This window comes from Argopecten irradians, chromosome 12 (assembly GCF_041381155.1).
Source record: "Argopecten irradians isolate NY chromosome 12, Ai_NY, whole genome shotgun sequence".
In the NCBI taxonomy this organism is placed as follows: domain Eukaryota; kingdom Metazoa; phylum Mollusca; class Bivalvia; order Pectinida; family Pectinidae; genus Argopecten; species Argopecten irradians.
In genome coordinates this window covers 18,662,039-18,689,259 of record NC_091145.1, presented here as the reverse complement: position 1 = coordinate 18,689,259, position 27,221 = coordinate 18,662,039, and the positions used below count along the sequence as shown (strand labels likewise).

Genomic DNA, 27,221 nt, shown 5'->3' with positions numbered 1-27,221 from the left:
TATGTATTGTTTGATGGACATGTTTTGGAACATGTTGCATGCTTGCTTAGAGGTTAATGGTATAAGTTTGAAACTGTGAAGTTGAAAAGGTTTTGTTACTTAGTAAAATTTCAGGGAAAAAATAATTTCAATAATTATATTAATTTTTGCAGTAAAGAAGCTAGTGCACTTGTTTTACAGTACAAGCATTGATGGTACAATATACAATGTATTACTGGTATGTTTCCAATGTACTTTCTGATCTATCAAACATACTTCCCTTCATTTCTATCTGTCAGTACTAACGGACAATCGCAACACCTCGCCCACTTCTGCGAACATAGAAAATGACGAGATGAACCAATTTTGTAACAACGGAGTGAAACAAAGGGAAGTAACCCTGATAGATGAGAATACTGATGTTTTGAGAGTCCTCTTATCTGTAGATTTACTACTCAACCTATGTTAGCGGTATTCCATATTTGCGTATTACAGAATTATCTGTCCTTGTGAGTAAGTATTATGACGTCATGTGTTTGCGAGAATTATGTCAAACTTTTCATAGAAAACGGTGTGAAATTTGCTCACAAAATTATGACGTCACAATGGATATCTACCCGCAAGGGAAGTAACTCTGTAATATGACGGAATAGCATGACAACGCTTTTTATCATTACATTGTGTCAATATTGCCCATCAGAAGTTTCCCAATATTGACATCTAATATTATTGGATAATATGTTTACCAGTATTAAGATTTTTGTCTATTTTTGCTTATTGTGACAATGTAGAGGTTGATAAAGATATGGTATATTGTATACATTTTGTCCAAAGCTGTGTAATATAGCAGAAATCATATTAACAATGTATAAGATTTAAAATGATATACAAAAGATATATTCATTAAAATTAACATGTTAAAAAGCTATTGTTTATAATAATTCAGATTTGGAATAAGAAAAAATGTTGTTTTGTTACACCTGTACCAGTACATTTAATTATAATATGATTCCTCCCATGGAAGTTTATCCATTTTAATACAGTTCCTATATATGCTTGAAGTCTGTTCTTTATTAGTGTTGATATTAAGCATCACTATGTAGATATATGTCACTATATAAAGCAGATATTTTTTGTATCTATGTTTACTGGCAAGTAAATATCAAAGTCTATTCCGTTAACTTCAAAACAGTATATAAAACAGAATATAAAGCTTTGAAATTTCCACTATTAAATAAATATTTTATGTATTTGTTACAAGTGATGATTAAAAACAACTTCAATATGATGTTCGAGGTTTGCGTCTTTTTGGAGTAATAGCAGATTGGTCCATCTGGTACTTCTAGTTAGGGGAGTTAACTCACTGTGAGAGCAGTGAAAAGTAAGTAACATACTGTAAATGTGGATATGTAAGTATCACAAATAACAAATCTGATAAGAACACAAATCAATTTGGCCTCTGGAAATCCTACCATTATCTTTTATCTTATAGTCCAGAGTTATGTCCCTTCCTTCACACTCTTCTCTAAATATGAAATGATTTGAGCAAACGTTTTCATCCTTTAAGTCCAGAGTTATTTCCCTTCCTTCACACTCTTCTCTAAATATGAAATTGTTTGAGCAAACTCTTTTATCCTTTAATTAACTACTGCAAAGATCTTTAATTTACCAACATTCACTGATTTGTCACCAGTTTTAGCCATGAGGGATTTCTTTGTCAACTCCTAGGGTATGACAGACTGTGTGTGGTAACCTTTTGAATCTGAAGACGATAACGTGACTTTATGACTTCATGCGGTGTAACCATGGCATGCATTGTCGATGATGTCATCCATATTGATGTGCAGTCGACAGAACAATTTCGCCGTGAAAATACTTCTTTAAGCCATTACCTCGTCTCCTTTGTCTGTAGGAGATAAAGAATCATTCCCTACCTATGAGCATGTGACAACAAAATCACAACCCTCTGGCCAATTCATGAATGTCCAAGCCTCGGGTTGGAAGTTCATGAATTACCCCTTAGGTCGTGATTTCGTTGTCATACCCTCTCGGTAGGGAAATATTCTGTTAATTAAGACACTGAACTCCTGAATAACAACAGAACGCATGTCACTATAAGTGTACTTTGTCTTTATTCCAGAATAGGGTAACAAAACCATCACCACTTACAACTGAACATTCCATATAGCCATTGACTAGACTGAAGAAAGCCCAGGTACAAACAACAAAAATATCACATTTAGTACTTCATTAAATAGGGTTTGGTATCTCATTACATCAAATAGGGCTTACATATCAGTCTGTCAAATACAAAACTGAGGAGAAACAAATTAAAATCATGCAGTTTAATGGTAACTTCTACTCAAAAGTCAGTTTTCAATTAAATTTTGAAGAATTCTTCTACTCAAAGTCTTGATCAGTTTGAATTAAATTTTGAAAAATTCTTCACGTTTCATTATCTGTCACGGCTACTCATAACATGTACAGTATACATTGTAATCTGTCTTGGTTTTAATTATCACATCAGGATTGAGTACTTTTATATGAAATAATGTAAACTGTTTACACATTCACTTTTCTCTATAGAACTTTCAGAAGAAACACTCAAAATGTCTCGGCTTAAATTAAGTAAAGATTTATATCTCTCACAAATCAGTCATGGTCACGGTCCATATAGACACAACTGCTGAATCTTTTCCACAGATATCCAATAAAGGAAACTGAATTTTGACCTCTGTATTGAGATTTGTTTTTAATAAAGCACATTGTTTTCTTCAGTTATTAAAACATTTTGTAGCTTAAAGAAAAAAGCTATTGTCAAAATCTAAAAAAAAACAACAACACCTATTTGAAACAAGTAGCCTATAAAACTAACCCTACAAAACTTTGTTAATATAGTCTACTCATACAAAAAGATATCGTACAAAAAACAGGGATTGCTATTTAAGAAATCTAGCAAAATATCTACCATTAAAAATCTCTCTTCACTAGTTTGTATCGTGACAACCAATAACACATTTGTCTTATCCAGACTAATTTAACATAAATTTTGATTTTAAAGAAAATATGCATGAAAATCTCAACAAAATTAAATTATCAAAACAAACTGCTAATAATAGTTAATAATATGCAAATAGTCTAAACAACTTCTTATTTTTAGTTTACCATATGTAAATTCTGTGCAAAGGTCAGAACTTTGGGTGACTGAGAATAGTTCTTTTACCATACACTCGCACTGACAAACATCACATACTCAGTAGCATACATGTATATATTTAGTATAAATATGTACATTTTTACCTAGTTCCATTTAATATTATGCACTTGACTTAACAAGCATAAATGATTTTAATCCATATATATATATGTATATTAAGTACAATCATATAAATATTGATGAATAAAAAAATCTTCAGACAATTGTAAAATAAGTATCACAATATACTAATTGCACATATTTACAAAGTGAAATTTTTTTGGACATTTAACATAACTAAAATAATGCTAATGAACGAACTAAACAACTTAGTTCAGGACAATTAGCCTTCAAGATATTAATTTAATTAATTCAAAAATTAACCTCAATGCATTTGCTTTACCACAATCCGTTTTTAAAGTAAAATTGAAAAAAAAATTACATATATATATATATTAGTCAGAAAAAAATCCATAGTGTGATCTGAAGACTTTGAAAAAACAAAATGCAAGATTAAAAAATATTGGTACGGTAAACATTTCTAATACATTGACTTAATTCAGGCATTCTTGTACTAGCTGACTTGAACCTCTGGCACAGACAAAAGGCTAAAATGTTAGGAAAACTCCAACAACTAAGGTCGACATATGGATATGGGAATGTAAGTTACACTCGAGTCACCTCTGGTACATCTAGTACCACTGATAAATTAACAGTTACCACCGCAAAACAAAAATTGATAAAATATTAAACCACAAATCAAGCTTCTTGATGTTTTTTTTTTATAACGACATCACAACGATTATCAAAGGAACTACGTAACATTAACATGTAATGCTCTTATTTTCATGAGCAGTGTGTCTTCGGTAATAAAAGTATGGCACACATCTAATTGAACACTCTTAATGACAGATCTAAATAATGATTGTACATGTCTGATGACAAGCTTCGTAACAACTTAAACAAAATATAAAAAAAAAAATTTGACATGTTTTTAAACATTTTGTCATTCTGACTTGCAGTTCTGAATTCTCTTGCATAAATATTACTTCAAAAGTATAGAAAATTATTTGCTCCATCATTTAATATTTTTTTGTTGTATATATATATATTGCTTAAAAACCTTCAAATCTGGTATTAAAACTTGCATACCATATTTGACTCAGTAAATGTTCCGAGTGCTTTCAAATTACTAATCGTGAAAATTAAGGGACACCATGTACCATGTGAGACCAAAATGAAATCTTTTACAAGATAATTGAACAGATATATATGCCACAAATCAATTTGCATGAAAATTAAAGCGAAGAAATTCTATTGTATTCATATTTTCAGTCTGTATCTAGAAAAGATTTAAATTCACACTTAAGCAAATTTCAGGTCTTGAAAACTTGGTACTTGCTGATTAGGTTAATTACAGTAACTTTTCTTACACTGTCTACCAACCTCAATCATATTGATATTTATATTTCAGTAACATCAAAGAAAGGATAAATATTTTCATCAGCTTACGTATATCTAAATATGTGTCATTTGATAAGTTAAAGCTATGGAAAAATTAATGTAAAAGCATCAAGACATTGAAACATGACTTGTTGAATTATCTTATTTATATTTTATAAGAGTTTGATAAATTAAATCTTGCAATGTTTTGGTCAGAGATACTGGCCTCCTGTAGTAAAAGCCTCATTCAAATAGCAAATAACAAAAACAAATTGTTACTTGGTGTTGTAAAAAAGGTCAATAAAATTTTGTAGAAATGAATAAAGCTCATTTTTCATATTGAGAATGGAACACATACATTTTGAGCATGCTAGAAAAAAAGCATTACATTTTACAAGAGATTCATAACATAATTGGTTATATTCCCTTTCATATTATGCTAGTATTCAAACTCTCGAATAAAAAATGGTGATGATCAATGTTTTAAAGCTATGTTGAAAAATACAAAATATCTAATTGTTTAAAAATAGTTACAAATTTTGCTTTGAAAGAATAGAAAAATAGGACTGAAATAGTCATTCGTTCTTAATGCTTTCAAAAAAAAATTATAGAAAAAGTTCCTACTGTATTTTTCTGTCATATCAACCAGATGAAAATGAGTATATATTCTTTCAACTATAAGTATGTAAAATAAAGCAGACTTTTCTAACTGTATGGAATATGATTGTTAATCGCAAAATCAAATTCCGTTAACAGTTTTTAAGTCACTAGCAAAACCAAGGAACAGGATATATCACAATGACATAAAATTGAGATTAATTTCAAAAGTGAAGAAAAAAGGACAGGAAATGAAAATAAATCTAAATAGCACCAAAACCAAATGTTAAATTTAGGATGAATCATTTGTTTTAAGTGTTTTAACTAGTGGTAAAAAAATTAATGAAATAGATGAAAGAATGTCAACACTAGTTGTTTATTCATAAATGTACACCATTTCCGAAACTGATTATAACATTATTGTGTACAATATGATCGCATCATACAGATGTGTTGGTTAATATGACTGGTATATTAGGTGTTTGGGTAACTTTGGTCCTTGTAAAATTGATCAAATAAAATTAGTTAAAAAATTAGGGGGAAGGGGGATGATGATTGTTGAAATTAAAAAAAGCTACACAGAAATAATGTTATCATGTTCCACTGCTAATTTTACAATGATCCTCTTCTCCATTGTGGAATCTAAAATATGCCAAACATGCAAGAATAATTCAAAAACTTATAATGTAGAATATAAAAAGTCTTTGGACAAAAATCTAAAGAGATCTAAAGCTTGCTGATTTGAAAATAATAATCAACATTGTAAATTTCCAAACATTCTGCAAAAGTACTTCATTTTATATTTATTTTATTCAATAAAAGTTGTTTACTTTATTCTTCATATTTGGGAATCACTGGGAATATACAGCAAAACAAAATCAATTATCTCACATTCAACCCTTAGATTCGTGCATATATATGTATTCATACAATTTACAAATAATCCGGAGAACAACTTTCGGTAATTTGTGGATAGTAGATAAATATGGCTTAATATATTAATTTAAAAAATAATTACAACAACCATGAGAAAAAATGGCAACTTCATTCTTTACAGTAACAAGAGATCCCAGAGGGATCTTGGCGCCCACCAAAGAATGATCTATGTCTGACAATGGAAAGAGGGATCTTTTCTCTGCTTTTCAAACTTTTGCAAACATACTACATATAAAATTTGAGACAGATCGCTTCAGTACTTTCTGAGAAATAGCAGTAACAAACTTCAACTATCAAAATCCAAGATGGCTCCTTGGCGGCCATCTTGTAAATCGATCGGTCCCAAATCGAAATATGCACAACTAGGGCCATAGAGGAACCTATATATGAAATTTGAGACAGATTCATTCAATACTTTCTGAGAAATAGTGATAACAAACTTTAACTATCAAATTCCAAGATGGCAGCCTGGCGGCCATTTTGTTGACCGATCGATCCAAAAACGCATTATGCACAACAAGAGCCCTAGGGAAACCTACATATGAAATATGAGAAAGATCCCTTCAGTACTTTGTGAGAAATAGCGATAACAAACTTTAACTATCAAATTCCAAGATGGCAGCCTGGCGGCCATTTTGTTGACCGATCGATCCAAAAACGCATTATGCACAACAAGAGCCCTAGGGAAACCTACATATGAAATATGAGAAAGATCCCTTCAGTACTTTGTGAAAAATAGCGATATTAATCTTTAACTATCAAAATCCAAGATGGCTGCCTGGTGGCCATTTTGTTGACCGATCGATCCAAAAACGCATTATGCACAACTAGGGCCCTAGGGGAACCTACATATGAAATTTGAGAAAGATCCCTTCAGTACTTTCTGAGAAATAGCGATAACAAACTTTAAGTATTAAAATCCAAGATGGCTGCCTGGCGGCCATCTTGTTAACCGATTGGTCCCAAAATGCAATATGCACAACTAGGGCCCTAGGGGAACCTACATATGAAATTTGAGAAAGATCCCTTTAGTACTTTCTGAGAAATAGCGATAACAAACTTTAAGTATTAAAATCCAAGATGGCTGCCTGGCGGCCATCTTGTTAACCGATTGGTCCCAAAATGCAATATGCACAACTAGGGCCCTAGGGGAACCTACATATGAAATTTGAGAAAGATCCCTTCAGTACTTTCTGAGAAATAGCGATAACAAACTTTAAGTATCAAAATCCAAGATGGCTGCCTGGCGGCCATCTTGTTAACCGATTGGTCCCAAAATGCAATATGCACAACTAGGGCCCTAGGGGAACCTACATATGAAATTTGAGAAAGATCTCTTCAGTACTTTCTGAGAAATAGCGATAACAAACTTTAAGTATCAAAATCCAAGATGGCTGCCTGGCGGCCATCTTGTTAACCGATTGGTCCCAAAATGCAATATGCACAACTAGGGCCCTAGGGGAACCTACATATGAAATTTGAGAAAGATCCCTTCAGTGCTTTCTGAGAAATAGCGATAACAAGAATTGTTAACGGACGGACGGACGGAAGGACGGACGGAAGGACGGACGGACCACGGACAAAAAGCGATTTGAATAGCCCACCATCTGATGATGGTGGGCTAAAAAACAACTTTCACTCAATTACACACATACAGAAATATTTTCAATAACATTTCAAACCAAAAGTATCGCAGCAACACCGTTAACTCATTCAAAACAACAAAATAGTCGTCAACATTTCATAAAATATTATTTGAAAATAAACACCTTCCATTCACTTCTCACTTGCAAATTTCCAAACACAAACAGTTATATTAGCACACTTATGCAACAGCATGTTACAACGGTCATTACTTTTCTTTTTCAACAATGTAGTTTTTGGGGTATGAAAAATGATTATATATACATGCACACATGAAATTCCATTTTTGGTAATTGCTTTCTTTTAGCGGTGAAGCTTGTGAAAGTAAAAAATAAAAAATAAAACAGTTTTGCATCGTTCATGTTTAACCTTCCTACAACAAAGTATTACATACATTGAACTTCACACAGGATTGTCTCCCCTTGGTCACGGAATCCAGACATCTCATGCATTGTCATTTCGGTGTAGCACTAATTAACATTTATTTTCTCCAGTAAATTAGATTTCATGATGCTAACCTACTGTATGATCAAAAATTTGTTCAAGAACAACTACTAAAAGTGCTATTTAGCACGTTTGGCTCTGCTTTCCGGAAATTGGATTATGATGGTTTTGTTCTTGGAATGATGTATTAAAATAATACATGGGAGTATGGCAAGAATAACTTGAATCCCATACACTGTCTTTGGCTTACAGGAACTTGTACGAGGTTCACTGGAATGATAGGAACTCAACTCTTTTAATCCTACAGATGCCACCACACAAACACACCTCACATAAAACACTTACTCCTTATATAAACTTAAGGTTCTTGTCTCTTCTACATGAACTTTGACGTCGACTTACACAAATGTTGTATCTGGCATAAAATGGATTCTATCTAGAAACCATAGACTTCTTGAGTATCATCTTCATGCATTCATGTACAGGTGCACTATTTCCTCTGGAGAGATCCACCACCGCCTTGCTGTATATATACGATCTCCTAGACACCTAGGAACCACGACACAAGTGGTACATATTATGTAAACATGAAATGCTTAACACAAAAAAATGTCGGTAAATTGTTCACATGTCGATGTTGGTCTCTTGGTCTGAATTCATGGACAGGAAATTACTATGATATGCTACATGAAGTAGCTAGGACGCCATCGTTCAGACTCCGTGAGGAAAGCGTAACTATTCATCATACACTGTAACTAGTACAATGTCACTCTTGATAGCTACATATCCATCTTATTGTCTTTTTGAAATAGCGTTTGGAGTCCTTGATTAGATTACAACATTACACCAGCTTCTACAGGCATTATCTGTCTGTCAACATTAATGCGGACACCAGTGATGCGATGGTTGCTATGACGATGACGAAGGTCGACACGGGGCTGGTGTGAGGTCCACCACATTTAGATGTATCCTCCTGTACAATAGAAAAGCAGGTCAATAGATGTATAAGGACACGTTGGAGATAAGTTTAAATAGTTTATGTGAAGAGAACAATAAGGTTTGATTAGTTAATGTCCTATTTATATATTTATAGACGTGCCAGGTTTGCAAGGTGGAAGAAAGTAGCGGAGAAGTACCTGGCAACTGCATTACGTGAGATTCTAACCTAAAACTTAAAGCGATGGACGGCTTGCGGTAGTAACATCTTAACCACTCTGTCCTCATGTAAGAGAACAAAATTGATCTATACAACTGTAATTTCTGCTGTAAGTTATGAAGCAATGCATATATATTGTAGTTTTAATTGAATACTTGTGTTGTAAATCATTTGAATTTTGTATGCAATTTAGCTTCTTATTAATTTGTCAAATAAGAGTATTCCCATCATCATATCTTTAATACATACAATACAATTACATATCATGTAAGTATTAATCAATATTGGTGATATTTGAATTGTCCATTAAAAGAATGAGCATGTGCTAAGTGACAAACCTTTTCATCATAGTCGTAACATTTCTCGGGGTTGTTCCTGTATCGTGGTGTTAGATTACAGTAGTCAGGGCCTTCATCTGAGCAAAATGAACAAAAAATTTAGCCACATCCTAACTTTGATGAAATAAACACCAATGATAGAAATAAAAAATAAAATCATTTTTATTTCTATTAATGCTTCAAATTTCTAGACATATTTCAATTATCAATCTGAAAGTCTCTTATATAAGATCATGAATAAGCCAAGATTTGATTTGACATAATTCATGTCATGGAAAAATACGCTTCCTTTCTGGGAGTACCTGGTCCACTTACCATACAATGTTTTTTTATCTAAAATGGATTTTATTCTTGTAATTACGTTAATCAAAGAATATGACATTGTGATGATATTCCAGTATATAAATGTAACTGATGTTTTTAATATTTATTTTTTCAATTTGTCAAAAGGCTGAAAAACAGTTGCCGAGTCAATAATAACATCAAATCATATTACCCTTCTGTGGCTCTTGTATCAGTTTTTCACTCTCGGCTGACAATACACAGTCCGGACACTCAGGAGTGGCCACCAATAACAACAGGTTAGTATTCTTAAAACGTACCGCGTAGAAGTCCCTACAAAAAACAAACAACACTAAATTGTACAATGAGATTTCAAAATATCAGCAAATTTGTCATGAATTTCTTTCAGCAGACATTTTATAGAAGGTCCTAATAGCTATTTTATAAAAAAAATTTTGAAGATATTGTTCGCCCATTGTCAATTTCTTGCAGGAGATATTGCTCACCCATTGTCAATTTCATGCAGAAGATATTATTTGCCCATTGTCAATTTCTTGCAGGAGATATTGTTCGCCCATTGTCAATTTCTTGCAGGAGATATTATTTGCCCATTGTCAATTTCTTGCAGGAGATATTATTTGCCAATTGCCAATTTCTTGCAGGAGATATTGCTGAACCATTGTCAATTTCTTGCAGGAGATATTGCTCACCCATTGTCAATTTCTTGCAGGAGATATTTTTCGCCCATTGTCAATATTATTTGCCCATTGTCAATTTCTAGCAGGAGAAATTATTTGCCCATTGTCAATTTCTTGCAGGAGATATTATTTGCCCATTGTCAATTTCTTGCAGGAGATATTATTTGCCAATTGCCAATTTCTTGCAGGAGATATTGCTGAACCATTGTCAATTTCTTGCAGGAGATATTGCTCACCAATTGTCAATTTCTTGCAGAAGATATTGTTCGCCCATTGTCAATTTCTTGCAGGAGAGATTATTTGCCCATTGTCAATTTCTAGCAGGAGAAATTATTTGCCCATTGTCAATTTCTTGCAGGAGATATTATTTGCCCATTGTCAATTTCTTGCAGGAGATATTGCTCACCCATTGTCAATTTCTTGCAGGAGATATTATTTGCCCATTGTCAATTTCTTGCAGGAGATATTATTTGCCCATTGCCAATTTGTAACAGAAAGAGATATTATTTGTCAATTGCCAATTTGTAACAGAAGGAGATATTATTTGCCCATTGCCAATTTGTAACAGAAGGAGATATTATTTGTCAATTGCCAATTTGTAACAGAAGGAGATATTATTTGCCCATTGCCAATTTGTAACAGAAGTCATACAGATCATCTTTCTTGTTATTCATTCTATTTGATTCACAGATATATAAGTACACAAAAATACCTTTGATCACAAATGAAGCGATATTTATCCCCAGCCAATAAAATCATCAATTAACAGTACATACCTAGTGCAGTTCTTGTCACAGGGATAGATGGTCTCTTTAAAGGCACCTGTTCCAAGTTTGTCACTAAAATAGTATTGAGCCTGTTTCTTAATACAGTGATCCGTCTCATCCGAGCTCTCCATCATCTCCTCTGGGATTTCAACATAAGCTGTATACCAATAAGTAACAATGTAAGCACTAGCAGGCATAAATCCAAGTGGGGACCCACTTAATGAAATCAGATACTAATAGATATACAGATTGATTTGAAATAGATTATAGTGCCAAGAAACGATCACGTGGCGGCACGTAAAACTCTTCAATTCAAATAGATTATAACGCCTTTACCATGGAATCGGCTGATGATTGCAAGTAATCAGCGGTATTCCAACAGCATATTCCACCCTTGGGAATAAGTATTGATTGTCACGTCATGTACGAATGTTATGTCATATTTTTCAAGAGAAAATGACCTGAATTTCACTCACAAGATATTTACATTACAATTGATACCTCTCAGAAAGGGAGACAACTCTAATATGCAAAAACAGAATAGGTACAATTAATACAGAAAAAATATATAGAGAAGATTAATTATGACAACGATAAAGAAAATGGTCTTACCAGCATTAGTCTCTGGTGTCAGCCAACTGTGGAATAAAATCAATAGATAAAATACGATTTATGTATTCAAGCTATTCAAGTATTACATGTACAGTCTAGTACATTAACAGCATTTTTTTTACTCATAGTTATAATCTCAAGCTAAATTTGAGAATATATTTCCAATATGGTTGTGTAACAAACTTTGCCTTGTATCTTGACTACAACTTTATTTTGCATGAGCTAAAATATTAAATAACTCCTATCTTAAATTCTTTCTCAAAGATGCAAAGATCTAACAGATATAGGATATTTTGAAATAATTTGTAAATAAGTTTTAAAATAAAGTATTTTTACAGTTGTTGTGCATCATCTCGTCCATACTAACCTGAACAGATTGAAGTTGAAGGCAGTCCTGAAAAGTAACAAAACATACAATGGTTAAATGTAATGCAAATTTGTCTAGGTGTTCATTGACTTCAAATATTTTCTTTTACTTCATTTAGAAATAAGATGCTCCACCGCCGACAAATGGTATTGTTTCACTATCAAAAACATTTTTATTTAGTATTTTTCTTCAGTTACAAAAGTTACTTACTTTACACTATTACCACCATTGAAAAGTTTGAGCTTCTAATTTTACTTAAAGTTAAATATACGAAAAATAATTAATTGCATCCCGAAAAAATTCCGTGGCACTATATCTTATATGGAATGAAGTAATGATTGCGCATGCACCAAAGGCGAAATAAATTATTTTATGTTATTTTTTGTGTTAATTAGACATATAAATACACGATTAAACACCAATTATTGTTCAAGTGATGAATATCATTTATGCTCTGTCGGCGGTGGAGCATCTTTAACTTCTTTTAAAAATAACATTATTTACACTCATTTCATTACATCATAAGTTATATTATTTATAGTGTACATGAACTTTTCTAAACCAGCTGAGGCAAATGATGACAAAGTCTCGTTCAACAGAAATCAACAGCCTTTCTTGTAGCTTTCATACTCTAACAATAGTATACATACCATGTCCAAAAGCTACTGAACCAGTTGACAGTCAGAAGGTCAAACAACAAGTTAATGGACGGCTGGAAAATATAGAAATATCAACTCTTATAGATACAAAAGTACTGCATTTCTTCATCTGACATAGTCAACAGAAACAAAAGTCAGTTGTTGTTTTCATAATTTAAATGACTAGTTATAACTCAGGCATCTTGTATTATAAATTGTACATGTATTAATTTATATAAATAGATGTCATTCACAATATGTAAATTTCAAGTACAGGAGAGATATTGAAGAATCTAACGTCACAAATCAAATTACACATACTAATTCTACACTCACAATTCTAAAGGATAAAGACCCAGCACTGTTACTGTCGTCTTCACTCTTGGAACAGGTGGCTTGGTAGTCATACTGCTCTAGTCTGAAACAAGCATCACAAATCTCTATAAGTGGAAACAGTACATTAAATAGCAAACAGTACACCAAATTAACTCATATTATTTTGCATTTCCATGCCAAACATTTTCACATGGATTTAATTTTGCAATTTACAGGTAAAACATTCCACTCTACAGTACTTGTAAAAAGAAATATCTACAATGTACTGACAATTTACAACTTTCCAACTCCCTTTGATACAAGTTTTCTATATTCAAACCCAAACCAGATAATCATTTTCTCTTTTCGTTCTTTTCATACTGAAACAAACCAACTTTCTTTCATGGCAACTAAGTTTCAAGATTTCTGTTTCAAAATATTTTAGCAGAGATTAATTTTTGAGGATTAAAAATTGAATTGAAATACCTCTGTATTAAGATAAATCTTTGAATTCAGTTTTGCAAGAATGGTCAAAGATATTATTTGGTGGAGAATAACTTTCACGAATTTGCCTTGATCTTGTAATTCGCAAAAGACGCGGTAGAAAGTTGCTTTATAGTATAGTATTACTAGATATATTTGAACTATTGTATTCTACAATTCTCAATGAACGATACTGACCTTTGGTATGTAGTGTTGTATAGAGCACTCATCAAGCCAGCATCCACATGTCCAAAGAATCGACCAATCTGTAAGACAATGGCAGATACAAGGTATTCAGGGCAAGGCTTATTATGACAGACCATAGTCAAACCAGTCTATTCCGAATTTGCATATTACTGCACTAGCGAGTAGGTATACATTGTGACGTCATGTGTTTGCGAGCGTAACGTCATACGTTTCGAAAAACAACGTAAATTGTGCTAACAAAATAATGACGAAACAACTGATACCTACCCGCAAGGGAGCTAACTCTGTAATATGCAAAGACGGAATAAAGACTACCCAATGGGCAAAGGAAAAGAGGTCTCTAAATCTGAGTGGTCTTTATACACAGGTCAAATTGTGTTATAAATGGTCATTTGGGACCTTATGAAAGTGGTCGTCATAAGCAGGTGGTCTTTATACAGGGGCAGTAGCTAAGGCTGCTTTTACTGTATTTTGTCTTGCTGGGCCCGGGGATAGACTACTTTTTTTTCTTCTTGTAGGGGATTGAACTAAAAATGTGAATGCTTTTTGATAATGCCATCATCTCATCTTCCGGAAATGTAAATTAAACATGCCGTATAAAATAACGCTATAATTGTGCTTTCACTAATACCTCTTGTAAGACAGAATCTTTTTCGTATCTCTTTCAAAGAGTTAGGATCTTCAAGTGCGGTATGTAAAAAAAGCATTGGTTTCGTTAGATTAGTTTAACATCCTATTAACAGCCAGTTACTTACGGACATTCCAGGTTTATAAATGGAGGAAAGCCAGAGTATCTAGTGAAAAACCATAGACCAGTACCTATAAGTCTTTAAAAAATAATATAAGCTAGTGTAGAAGCCACTCTCACCTCTGTAAGTTTATCATCCTGGTTTGTTGCGATAAGGAACGCCCCATCGTCCAGAAGATAACATAACATTTCAGCGTTGTTGCCACAGTTGAGAGTACCGGCGTCAGTGTGTTTATTTATAGTCTTTATCATCACTTCCATCAAAGTGTCATGGGCGATGAACATGCCAGCAACTAAAACAGTCAAAAACATTAAATTCAAAGTCAACAGCTAGCACTTCATGTTAAATCTGCCTCTGTCCAGTTGGCATTCATATTGACTATAAATGCCAACTGAAAAACATTTAATGCTTATATACATTTAGTAATAATTTAATGATGAAATCCCAACCAAGAGATTTTGCATCTATAATGAGTAAGAAATTCATTATCTCCAAAGACAAATAATTCTTTGAACAGCCATCTTCAGTGATCACTGGCATGGCAATGGCGTCAATTCAATAATGACATCATAATAAGCGAATGGCAGCTCATAGACTGATGAATGCCAACTGCGCTTGCTAAAATAGGGCTAGCTCATGTACATAAATGTATGTTCTTCAAAGTCATTTTTATCTAAAAGAGTAATAAAATTAACTTGGTCAAGTCTTTGACCAGAATTTGACCTGAAATTAATTAACAAAATATTTACATGTCTATTTCAGGAGAAATTATCCTAAAGTTTATACCAAGTTTCATACATACAATGACGCAAAACTTAAATCTGATGAATCATTTTCAAGCATATGTTTGATCAACTTTATGTGAATTTCAGGTTAATTTAACATGAATTTTAAGTCAATTTCACAAGAATTTTATCTGAATTTCAGACCAATTTCACATAAATATGAGGTCAAATTCATGTGAATATCGGGTCAATTTCACACAAATTTCAAGTCCATTTCAAACAAACAAGTCCATTCAAAGTCAAGTCAAATTCATGTGAATTTCTCGTGAATTTCAGATCCATTTCAAGTGAAATTCAGATCAAATTTACCTAGAGACATTGCATGTTACAGTATCACACCTGCTTATCCCAATAAAACAATGAGAGTACTTACCTGCTGGTTTGTACTTGTCACCAGATATATCCATAGTGATTGACTTGGTGATACGGATATGGGGCACACTATCGTTGACACTCCTCTTGGCTGACAAGAAAAAGTTTTTAAATCTTCAAAATACCAAGCAATAAAACCTGATGAATTTCATAGATCCATGAACACAAATACAATTTACAATTATAAAGGTAATATTACTCAAAGTCATAATTATCACATCACATTTGTCCAGGGATTGTATAATATTTACCTAGAGTATAGTCTACACTGAACATGTATTTGTCAGTGTCCAGAGCACGTCTGTAGTAGATAGCTTTCCAGGTGTCTCTGTCATTCTCCAGTAATCCAGCCTCGCTGTCAGTAGAAAGTACATCAGTTGGTAAACATGGACATTATACTACAAGTTGTTCTTTTTAAGTGTTTTTCATAATTTACCCCACTTGTTGTACAAAATAACAGTATTCCAAGGGTTTCTTGATTTTGTGTGATTTGGAATGAAAATCAGTTGCCACAAGGGAATATATTACATAGAATGAAATCTTCAAATTCAATAAAAGAATTAATATAATTCATTATATTAAACTGCAATGAAAGATAAATCCTTGTCTATGCAGCACTTTATAACATAAAATGATCATTGTGTAGAAACGATCATTGTGTCCATGGTTACCATTAAACCATGAATACAGAAACTTTATATTTTGTGTCTATATTAATGTCAATATTGCTCCATCAGCTAATTACCTTGAAGATATCTATCATTGAAATCATATCAAATCTCCAAAGTAAACATGAATATTTCATGTAATACTGTATTCCTCCTTTTCATATTACAGAGTTATCTGCCCTTATGGGTAGTCTGGAAGTATATTTTGGTTTTGGCATACAAAAATGACGTTGATAAAGTACAATTAACCGTCAATTACCCCGTGTTAGTCCTACCTTCTGTTGATTTGTGACATTACAATTGTTGGAAGGCCTAGGTGGGACAAATGGTACATCATTAACTCAAATAGGAAATGTAACTGCAAGCTTTTCTCAGATAGGCAAATATTTCAGTTCGGAAATGTGGTTCTCTTACCTTTTGGGAGAGACGGTGGTGATACCACTTGCTGTTCCCATGAAATGTGCTACCACTCTGTAGTATTAGAATTATATCAATATCAGAATTATAACTCGGGAATCATAGACAATGCACAATCATAAGAATATACTTGTTAATCATAGCAAAAATCAAAGTTCTTTTTATATGTATATATTCTGAAACTTGTTTATAATATCTACTCAAGATTTTTATTACTTTCATAGTTTTAAGAACAAATATTTCAAAATTGAATTATAATTGTATAACTAAAGGATAAAATATGTGCTAATACAGTTGTACTTAAATGGTACACAAAAGAATTATCAAATAAAGCTTAAACAAAAATAGATTAACACATAACTTTATCTTATCTAACATGAAATCTTTTCTCGGTTAAAATTATTAATAATGTTAATTAAATTGGTACATAAAATGAAAAAATGTTGTTTTTTTTTTAATAATATATAAACATGCATCCTACAGTATAAAACAATGCATTTACTGTAGTTATAAAGCTAACAAGTTAACAGCCTCTAGTAGCTAGGCTTTACAAGTTGAAAACTGCTTCTCCCAAGCCAATAAGGAAAACCTTTATTTCTGAATCATGCAATAAAGAACTAATTAATCCTTAATAAAAGGAAGAATATCGGAAAGAAAAAAAAAAGTCCCAAAAACATCCTTTGGGTTAAAATTTCTGTTGAGATAATTTGTAAATTTGGATTAAGAGATGAAATAGTTTTATTAAGATGCAGGCAGAATCATTTACCATAAAATGCATGCAGAAGTATTCTACCAATAATCATATATCAGTGATCATGTGGTCATATTGCGGCAGTGTCAGCTACGTGTCTTAGACATCAGATTCCATTCTGTGCAATCTGCACTGAAATCTTATCTTATACTTAAACCACATGCTTTAAGCCGCAACCAGGATGAAATGTTCAGTTAAAAGTTCACCTTTTATTCACAAGTTACTTTTTAGGATGATGAACAAATGTCCCCATAAACGATTTTCAAACAGAGGACTTTCATTTATTTCTGAGGTTTAACAACAGATAATGACCTGAGATTTATCCTTTCTTCAGCCAGGGTCATATACAAGAATAGAAACTGAATCCTTTTTCTGAGCCAGGGAACACTGACAGGACAAAAAGCCACTATGAGCAGACGTTAAATCATGGGAGGGATCAAAGGCAACTCAGAACCATAGGTAGCAGGTGGAAGGATATCAACCATTTTGACAATTGTTACCTGTGTAAATTACACTGGTGTAAGCTTTATAAGGTTTTTACTGCACATCAAAAGCTACTCCAGTTATGATCACAACAAGACTAAAAGCCAAATTCAGTTTTTATCATATGAAAATATTTATGTCTTAAGGCCTTTAGAAAAAGATTTTTGGCACAAATTGTACAGCATATTTTGTCTTTGCATATTCAGAGATGAAAATGGAAAGTCTTAAAAAAGACTGAAATTAGCTTTTTTGTATGGAATTACATGTACTAGTAGCTATTTTCTGAAAGCCAAAAAGGCTGATATCAGCCAATCGACTGAGGGTTTTCATCTCTCGAGGCTGAAATCAGCCAATGGACTGAGGGTTTTCATCTCTGATATAGAGTTACCTCCCTTGCGGACAGCTTTCAATTGTGACATCAATTCTTTCCATTTTATATTGATTCGCTCGCAAACTCATAAAGTCACAATTTATACATATCTCGCAAAGGCAGATAACTCTGTAGTAAGCAAATACAGAATTGAGCTCGCAGGTACATCCAGCCAGACACTGATATACCAAACGAAATTAGGCCTATCAACTTAAAATATATTTTTTTTTTCCAATTGAAAAAGGATTTGGGTTAAAAGCCAGCACATAGAGAACAGAGAAAGGGATCTTTTGATTAAGCAGGAATTGAGGAAAGCATTATGACCCTGCAGATAGGGATTTGGGAATAATTTAAGCCTTTTTTAACATGATCAGGGGATAAATCAAAAGCCACATTTTACAAGGGAATAAACGGAAAATATAGGCAATTAAAAGTAGGGTTAATTATTTATAGTTAATTACAGCAAGCAACCTTATATCAGAACCAGTTTGATAAAAAGAAATGTTAGTTGAGCTATCTGCGAAGTAATGTTAGTAATGGATTTTTCCTCATCTGTCCTCTGGCTCATCTTAGTATCATCATCAGGTGTTCAGATTTTTTAAATACAATATATTGATTAAATAGATGCACAAATTTCTTTTAAAATATAATGACATCCATCAATTTTTTTCAGCATCTATGTTTTCAAACTGTTACAATATTGCATCCATCTATTCAAATTGTCACAACAATGACGTATCAACCATGCATATTTTTTCTACGAATATCTTCAATTGTTATGAAGTTCTCTGTCTCTACGTGTCTGATCTCCATACTATAATGAGTTGTCACGGCGACGGCCGTATGTAACACTGGTCACCTTACAATAGTGATACCACCAAATACACTACAGAGGGGTAAACAACATTCCTGTTTACTGTTTGGGCATGCTCAGGTTAACGCCAAGTATTGAAACGTAAAAAAATTGGTCAGTATATTTACTCGATATCTCTGCAAGCGTCCAGAATATTTAGAAAACAAGGGAAAAACAATCACTAACACATCATCTTAACTACACTTAACCTCTTAACTTTAGCTAATTCACCCCCGGAGACATATATGAACTGTTCTATTTCAAAGGCTGGAACAGTTCATTATGAATTTACAGGGGTGAATGGATTTACATAATAGTACATTTACCCTTTTTATAGGTTCTCTCTCTGACCTTGTTCTTACTTAAAACACCAATTTAAGAAGTTCTCTAAACTCTCTCATATTTCGAGAACTGATCAAGCTTAGCTCACAGTTCAGGAAGGTTTGCTACATTTCAGAAACAATTCTAACATGTGAACTGAAATGACATAAATCCCATTAAAGTCTACAGGATCCTATACAATTTTATAACTGACAATGAAAGTCAAGGTCATGGAATTTTTGAGAATATGACAGACCTCCACCTCTGCATGCTATTTCTTCAGCTAATAATAAAAGTAGATAGACAGTATTAATGTAGGAAATAAGATTTGAAGGCAAATTAAAACATTCCCAGAAGAGCACAATCAAAATACAATACACTTTCCCAGTAGCAATTCAGAGGGTCTGACTGACAAAATATATATATGCCAGAGTATTAGAAATTAGTATCCATGGCTCGTGTTAAAGTCTTATCATGATAATTAACATATCAAGATATCCCCTGGGCCTGCACCGCTCATCATTATATTTATCATTCACTTATTTGTATACAAGTAGATAATCATTTCCAGGATATTAAAGTCATTTGGAAAATCTATTTTTAATGTATTTATTTGAAAATTGTAACCTTTTGGGATTTTCAAGGTCATTATAATATTGCAAATATAAGAGAGAACTCCAAAAATAAGCTTAAAGGCCCATTACCTTTCCGAGCAAAATATAAAGGTTTCTTAAAAAACATTAATAACATCAGAAAATGCATGCCAATGACCTAAAATAAGGTAACAACACCAAACATATGCAAGATTTCCTGCGTAATATATGAAAACAGTGGAGAATATTCGCTGTTTTGCCGTCTGGCGCAGTGATAGTCAACTATCCGCGTATTTACGACGACGGCGGGAAACATAGACGACCACGTATGAAAATAAACTTTATTTATTTATCAAACGTCAGAAGGATGATAAATGTAGTATTAACGGTAAGTTAATAAGTTTTAAGACTCTACAAAATTATCGATCTTGTTTTACATTCCCATTTTAAAAATTAAAAGCCATTTCGGAAAGGTAGTGGGCCTTTAAGGATAAGATAATATTTTTAAACAAAATTGAATTGATTATTTCAGCAATCAATATTATCAAAAGGAATAGCTATAATAGTAGTTCTCAGGCTTCAAAATCGGTATATGATAGTCTTTTTATTACATACTTAGCCCTGAATGACCTTAAAATGGGTATCAAACTTATTTTTTATTAATCATCATCCGATGATATCTTTAACTCTACCATAGAGATAGACAACGGACAATTGTACCATTGTTACATTAGTATTAGGCTAATAGGTAAGTTAATCAAGCATAACTCCAAAACCAGTTTTAATTAGTCAAGCATAACTCCATAAACCAGTCTTGTTACTATACTAACTCCACATTGGTAGCGTTAACGGATGTGTCATTACTGTCTGAGCTGGAAACGAAACAAATCGGGAAGTTCAAGGAAACAGTATTTACCGAAAGTCTAGGAATAATATATGTTTGTATGCTATAGAAACAAAGAGAAACACCTTTCTAAAAGTTTTCAGCCATCTAAAAACAGAGATATTAATCTCAATTTGATAAATATGTGTGTGTACTTCATGTTGTGGAAATAAAGAAATACTTAACTATACACAGCTATGTGTAAGACTAAATATCTCAAAACAAAAAGGACACGAACATGAAAACATGACTAAATTCAACATCAACTGCATCATTTATGTTTTTTTAAGATTAAATACAATTATAGTAAACACAATTTATTTCTCTCCACACAATGGAATATTCTGGCAGCAAATTAACATTATCAAGATATCAATAAATTTGATGCAGAAAACAGTAAGTATATATATATAAATCATGTCAATGGCCTTTTTTAAAATAAAGTTTAACAAATACTTAATTAGTTTTTTTTTCACAGAAACAGCAATTATGATAAAATATTCACAATAAATAAATAGGAAATAACCTAGTAATTTACGGATTTGGAATGGTGTATCCCTAATAACAAAATATCATCTACAACCAACCTATTCAGCCTAAACAGAGTTACCTCCCTTGTGGATACAGAGTTACCTCCCTTGTGGATACAGAGTTACCTCCCTTGTGGATACAGAGTTACCTCCCTTGTGGATACAGAGTTACCTCCCTTGTGTATACAGAGTTACCTCCCCTGTGGATACAGAGTTACCTCCCTTGTGGATAGGTGTCCATTGTAAAGACTGTATTTTGGGAGTGAAATTTGTGTTATTTTCTCTATAAAGTATGACATCATGCTCACAAACACATGACATCACAATCAACACCTACCCATAAGGGGAGATAATTCTGTAATATGTAAACACAGAATAACTACCTAACATATCTCCAACCTCTAACAGCTTCAATAAATAGGGACTGAATCCAGAAATAAATGAACAAAAATTATAACACTTAACACTTTTAGTTGTCACCTGGTATATTCACGATGATATTATTCTATAATATTGGGCAATGCAGTAATCCAAACCATGTAGACAAATCATTCCTCTATAATTACAGATACACAAAGGCGGATGTAAGAAAGATGTTGTTGGATCTTCCTCCAACTCTCTGTCTACAGCTCAGATAGCTATAGTCAAATACACCTGGGCCCGGTGTCATCAACATTCCTCAACTTAAACAAATTCCTTAATTCTACAATTCTCCATAGGAAAGCATAACAGAAGTTAAAGAAAAGCTAAGAGCTTTCCTTATTAAACTTCTGCAATGTTTTCCTTAAGAGAATTTAATTCAGGGAATTCCTTTGAATTGTTGATGAAACTGATGAGCCTTGTAACCAACATCACATTCTTGTTCTCAAACAGAAAACTAGGATAGGAATCTTAAATCCTGGTACAACCACTAGGACAAATCATCAATATTCATTTATATATAACTGACCTAGAACCTTGTGACCTTGAAACTAATTACCTTTAACGAATATATAGTTTTAAAGACATAATTAGCTAACAGACTAAGGATATTGAACAATGGGGTGCAACACGTTACTGTATATAAATGTAGTGTGCATGTTTCATTCCTGCTCACGGTGTCGACCACATCAGGGTAGCCATTTTGTGTATACCTTTCATTCATGAGGTGGGGAAATGTGGCCATATCCGTCCAGTAGTTGTCGAACAGTTTGGCCATTTGCATGTCCCAGTGTAGGTGCTTCACCTTATCTATGTCGACGACCAATCCAGGAGCAACTGTTGAGGGAAATGATACATAACATGTAAATTATAATGTCAAACCTGTCTATAGAGACTACCTATAGGACCAAGAGATTTGGTCTTTAAATATATGTGGATTCTATACAGAGGTCACAAGGCGAACAAATAGAAAATTTTCACAAGGAGAAATCCTCAAGAACCAACATCATGCTAATTTCATATTATGTGAGTTGTGGTTTATCTTCTAGGTCTACAGGAGGATCCTGGTGGATAGAGAGCCATGTTAAAACATCAAAATAAGAAGGGAAGTAACTAGTCTGATACAGCTGGTTAACAACAGGCCCTATCAAGGCACAGCTTACATGGTATCACGAGGCGTAAAACTTGTAAATTGACTGGCATTACATAACTTACATTGAAGGCTTTCACATGATTTTTTGAGGTTGAGGACATTGTGAAGATCAGCTAGTAAACCGGTGAGATTAGCATTGCTCTGTCCCTCATAGTAATCCCTGTAAAATAAACACATATTCAGTTATCTCAGCTTGCTATTTCACATTCCATCAACAGTTCATCCTCAATAATCTCCTCATTATATCCACCCCTTGAATATATCATAGCAAAACTGAAGACAATAATTCAGAATAGAAAATTAAAAACGGAATCCTGAACTTTTACAGATCTACATTGAATGCAAAAGTAAATCCCACAACATTTTTGTGTAAGGAAGTTAGTTTACATTAACTAGTATAAACTATATTGGAAAACAGAAATTTCACTCACCATGGTGCAACAAGGACTTCAGATTTTGTGAAGTTCATGTCAGCTACAACAAGAATAGTACAGGGATATTATCAGTTACATGACAGAAATAATTGCTACATAACTGATGGAAGCTAAATGATAATTGTAACAAAAATTATTTTGTTGGCTTTATCAATTAGTACTTATATTTGCATGTCCACATCAACATATCAAGACCTATCGAACATACTGGTAAATATTGCCTAGGTACAAAAAGGATAATTAGTAAAAATGGCAAAAAATAATCTCCCTTCAAGACTTAATGTTGTTTTATCTATACAGACACAGAGTTATCTCCCATAAAAGGACTGAGAGTTATCTCTTCTACAAAGACATAGTATCATCTCCCATAAAAATATAGTCTCACATTCCCAAGATCTAGCCACTGAATGAGACCAGTCGAAAAAGAGCCTGGTCTGGATAGTGTTTGAATATTGCAACCAGTAGAGGGTGAGCTAAAATGGTAAATAAACATGGACGGCAGCACATAAAAAGCAAAATACATTTTCTTTGTGCTTAACAACATCCTGAAGAATGGTTATTTTGTAATTTTTTAACTGAAAATCTATTATTCTTTGTTCAGGTGTGGCTGACAGCGCTTTTTCAAAATTGGTTCCATCATATTTGTGGGTGTGTATCTATCAGCCATTGAAAATCTTTACTGATATTTTGGTAAGCCTTAATTTGAAATCAGAAAACTGAAATACGAACCAGACTCTCAATCAGTGGCAAAGGTATGGGGTATACGGGACTAATAGAGTTATCTCCCCTAAAAAGACCAGGAGTTTTGTCCCTTAGATATTACATTACACAGTACTCACTTATATAACAGGCATTTCCAGCTATCTGTGGATATCTCTTCTGGTACAGCGGCAAGCTTACTCCCAAACTGTAAACACCATTAACAACTTTTGTTATGGAGATATAACACAAGAGTCTGAGTGTTCTCTAAATAAACTTTGAAACAGTTTGTGATGAGAGTCCAGCCTTGCATATTAAGTTATACACTGTTTTGTCTAAAACATCACTGTATTTTTCTTATTTCTTATGTCTATAGTTAACTGTATGCAGACTTCCCACGTCATTAAACAAACCTGAAGTTGGTGCCATTGATGACTGTGTAGGAATAGTTCCTCTTCTCCACATCTAAATGACGCTGTTAAATAAAATCAAAATTACTTAAGGAATTTGAATTAGATTTTTGCTAAAGTTAGTCATTAAAACAATCAAAGTTATTTGGTTCAACTGTGGTTCAGAGAAGAAATCATGATTTTGAACATAGTGCATACTTGGGGTGTGGTTTCTAAACCAAACATTAACAATCTGATAGGTTTATTTCATTTTAACTTCAAGCTATCATGTTGCAGATTCTAACTTCAGAATCATTAACTGATAACAATGGAAATTAATTACAAGACATATCAATCAATATCATTTAACATGATTAACGTTAAGTTGTCTTACCTCATCCGGAGATTTTACATAAGTCTCAATCGTCATGGAATCAACTTTGTGGTCAATCATGTCCTTACGCAACTAAAAATAGATTAAAGAATTTGAAAACCATTTAAATTCAAAGAACATGATATTAAGGCCTCGAACAGGAGGATGGGGCACCGTAACGACAAATGGGACACAAATAGGGATGATTTTGGAGGAATACGGTACTTACCACGACGGTCATGTCGTCCTCCACCTCTAAGTCTAAGAAATCCATATTTGGAGGATCTTTCAGGTAATGCTAAAAATACAAACACATGCTTATGAAACAAAAATTTTAAAAGTAATCCGTTCATCGCTAAATACTTGAAGTCAATAGAAGATTTTAAGCCTTTTGGAGTAGTATGTCATACTTACATTGATTTTGAGGAGGGGGTGAAATATCACGTAGCCGTTGGTGTTGATGGCAAAGGTATAGCCGTTTGGACCAAGCTAAAACACAAACAAAAATATTATAAATTACTACAAACCCAAAGCCATATTAATTAAATATTCAATTATAAGATAAGGCAAGCTATTTACCAACCAGTTAGAAATATTACATAAGGAGAAACACCTACATTCCAAACATTTGTGGGTTAAAAGGGGAGTACTATATTCAAGACTGTTTAGAAAAAGATTAAAGATACTCCACTGCCGACAGAGCATAAACGATACTCATTGTTTGAACAATAATATGTGTTCAAAAGTGTATATGTATATATATATGTGTGTCTCTAACTATACTATTTTTGCTTTTGGTACATGCACAATCAGTATTTCATTTCATATGGTACATAGTGCCATGGAATTTTTTCGAGATGCGATTAATTATTTTGATATTTTGATCTTGAAGTAAAATTATAAGTTTAAACTTTTCAATTTTGTTATAGGTGTAATGTAAGCAACATTTATAAGTAAGAAAATTGCTAATTTATCTGATCCTATTTTTGATAGAACAAAAATACCATTTTTCAGCAGTGTAGCATTTTTTAATTATAGCTAAGGGGAGATAATTATGTTATTTTCATTCGTTAAGGGGAGATAGCTACCTTCCAAACAGGGGAAAATTGCTCCATTTGTGCTGTAGTGACGTCGATTCCCATTACTCCAAGTATTGTCTGGTTAGACTGAAAGATTAAAAACAAAAATTAATTACAGTGCATGCGAGTACACTTCCATTCTTTAAATAAAGATTATTTTTTCCATCTCGTAAATTGATTTTTATTTTAAAAATAAAACTAGAACAAATTTGAAATTTAATTCAACCAAACCTGCATAGAAAGGACACTGTAGTGTGTGTAATGGATAGGTGTTATATAAAGGTGTCCGCTATGTAAGGTTTGATAGTATAAGTCACTACCAAGATGTGTCATAACGTATTTAACGTCTTTAATATATGGCATGCTTGCTTCTTTGTTATTCTCTTTTATATAGAGAGAATATCTGACAAAATGAATAGTTCATTTTATTCTCAATATGTGTCACTCGCAAATGATCAACATCCTCTTATAAATTACCAAGATAAATCTTATCTTCAAATTTTCAGTGACCTGAAATTCAACTTACCGATCCGACAGTACGATTATATACAGGCAGTGTGACGGTGGTCATCATACCAAGTCCCTACAATTGTCACATATTCAGGGTCAAATACCTTCACAGGAGCTTGTATCACATATATACAGGATATAGTACAAAATTCTTTATGGCAGTTTAAAAATTTTCATAAGCTTTTGTTTTATTTTATCATTCAAAATAATAACATATCAATGTATCATAGTTTATAGGCATGTAATTTCATGTAAAATAATTTACATATAAAGAAAATAAGATTACT

General features: G+C 32.9%; 1 protein-coding gene across 6 annotated transcripts in view; it reads right to left on the bottom strand.

Annotated features, from left to right (window-relative positions):
- Window positions 1–2,092: 2,092 nt before the first annotated feature.
- Window positions 2,093–27,221, bottom strand: part of LOC138305158 (voltage-dependent calcium channel subunit alpha-2/delta-1-like) — a 104,872-nt gene continuing 79,743 nt past the window's right edge. For 5 of the 6 annotated variants that reach the window (XM_069245572.1, XM_069245575.1, XM_069245574.1 and 2 more), the window contains 24 exons: window positions 26,951–27,007; window positions 26,434–26,511; window positions 25,760–25,834; window positions 25,575–25,643; window positions 25,367–25,438; window positions 24,997–25,058; window positions 24,724–24,791; window positions 23,882–23,924; window positions 23,513–23,610; window positions 23,011–23,134; window positions 21,295–21,336; window positions 17,091–17,147; window positions 16,260–16,363; window positions 16,010–16,099; window positions 14,971–15,143; window positions 14,094–14,161; window positions 13,434–13,515; window positions 13,110–13,171; window positions 12,460–12,486; window positions 12,093–12,118; window positions 11,490–11,637; window positions 10,230–10,348; window positions 9,734–9,810; window positions 2,093–9,212 (listed from right to left, as the gene is read on the bottom strand). In XM_069245572.1, coding sequence (XP_069101673.1) covers window positions 9,102–9,212; window positions 9,734–9,810; window positions 10,230–10,348; window positions 11,490–11,637; window positions 12,093–12,118; window positions 12,460–12,486; window positions 13,110–13,171; window positions 13,434–13,515; window positions 14,094–14,161; window positions 14,971–15,143; window positions 16,010–16,099; window positions 16,260–16,363; window positions 17,091–17,147; window positions 21,295–21,336; window positions 23,011–23,134; window positions 23,513–23,610; window positions 23,882–23,924; window positions 24,724–24,791; window positions 24,997–25,058; window positions 25,367–25,438; window positions 25,575–25,643; window positions 25,760–25,834; window positions 26,434–26,511; window positions 26,951–27,007 — 1,932 coding nt within the window. In that variant the 3' untranslated portion in view covers window positions 2,093–9,101. The remainder of the gene's footprint in view (window positions 9,213–9,733; window positions 9,811–10,229; window positions 10,349–11,489; window positions 11,638–12,092; window positions 12,119–12,459; window positions 12,487–13,109; window positions 13,172–13,433; window positions 13,516–14,093; window positions 14,162–14,970; window positions 15,144–16,009; window positions 16,100–16,259; window positions 16,364–17,090; window positions 17,148–21,294; window positions 21,337–23,010; window positions 23,135–23,512; window positions 23,611–23,881; window positions 23,925–24,723; window positions 24,792–24,996; window positions 25,059–25,366; window positions 25,439–25,574; window positions 25,644–25,759; window positions 25,835–26,433; window positions 26,512–26,950; window positions 27,008–27,221) is intronic. The other variant, XM_069245576.1, reaches the window with a different exon arrangement.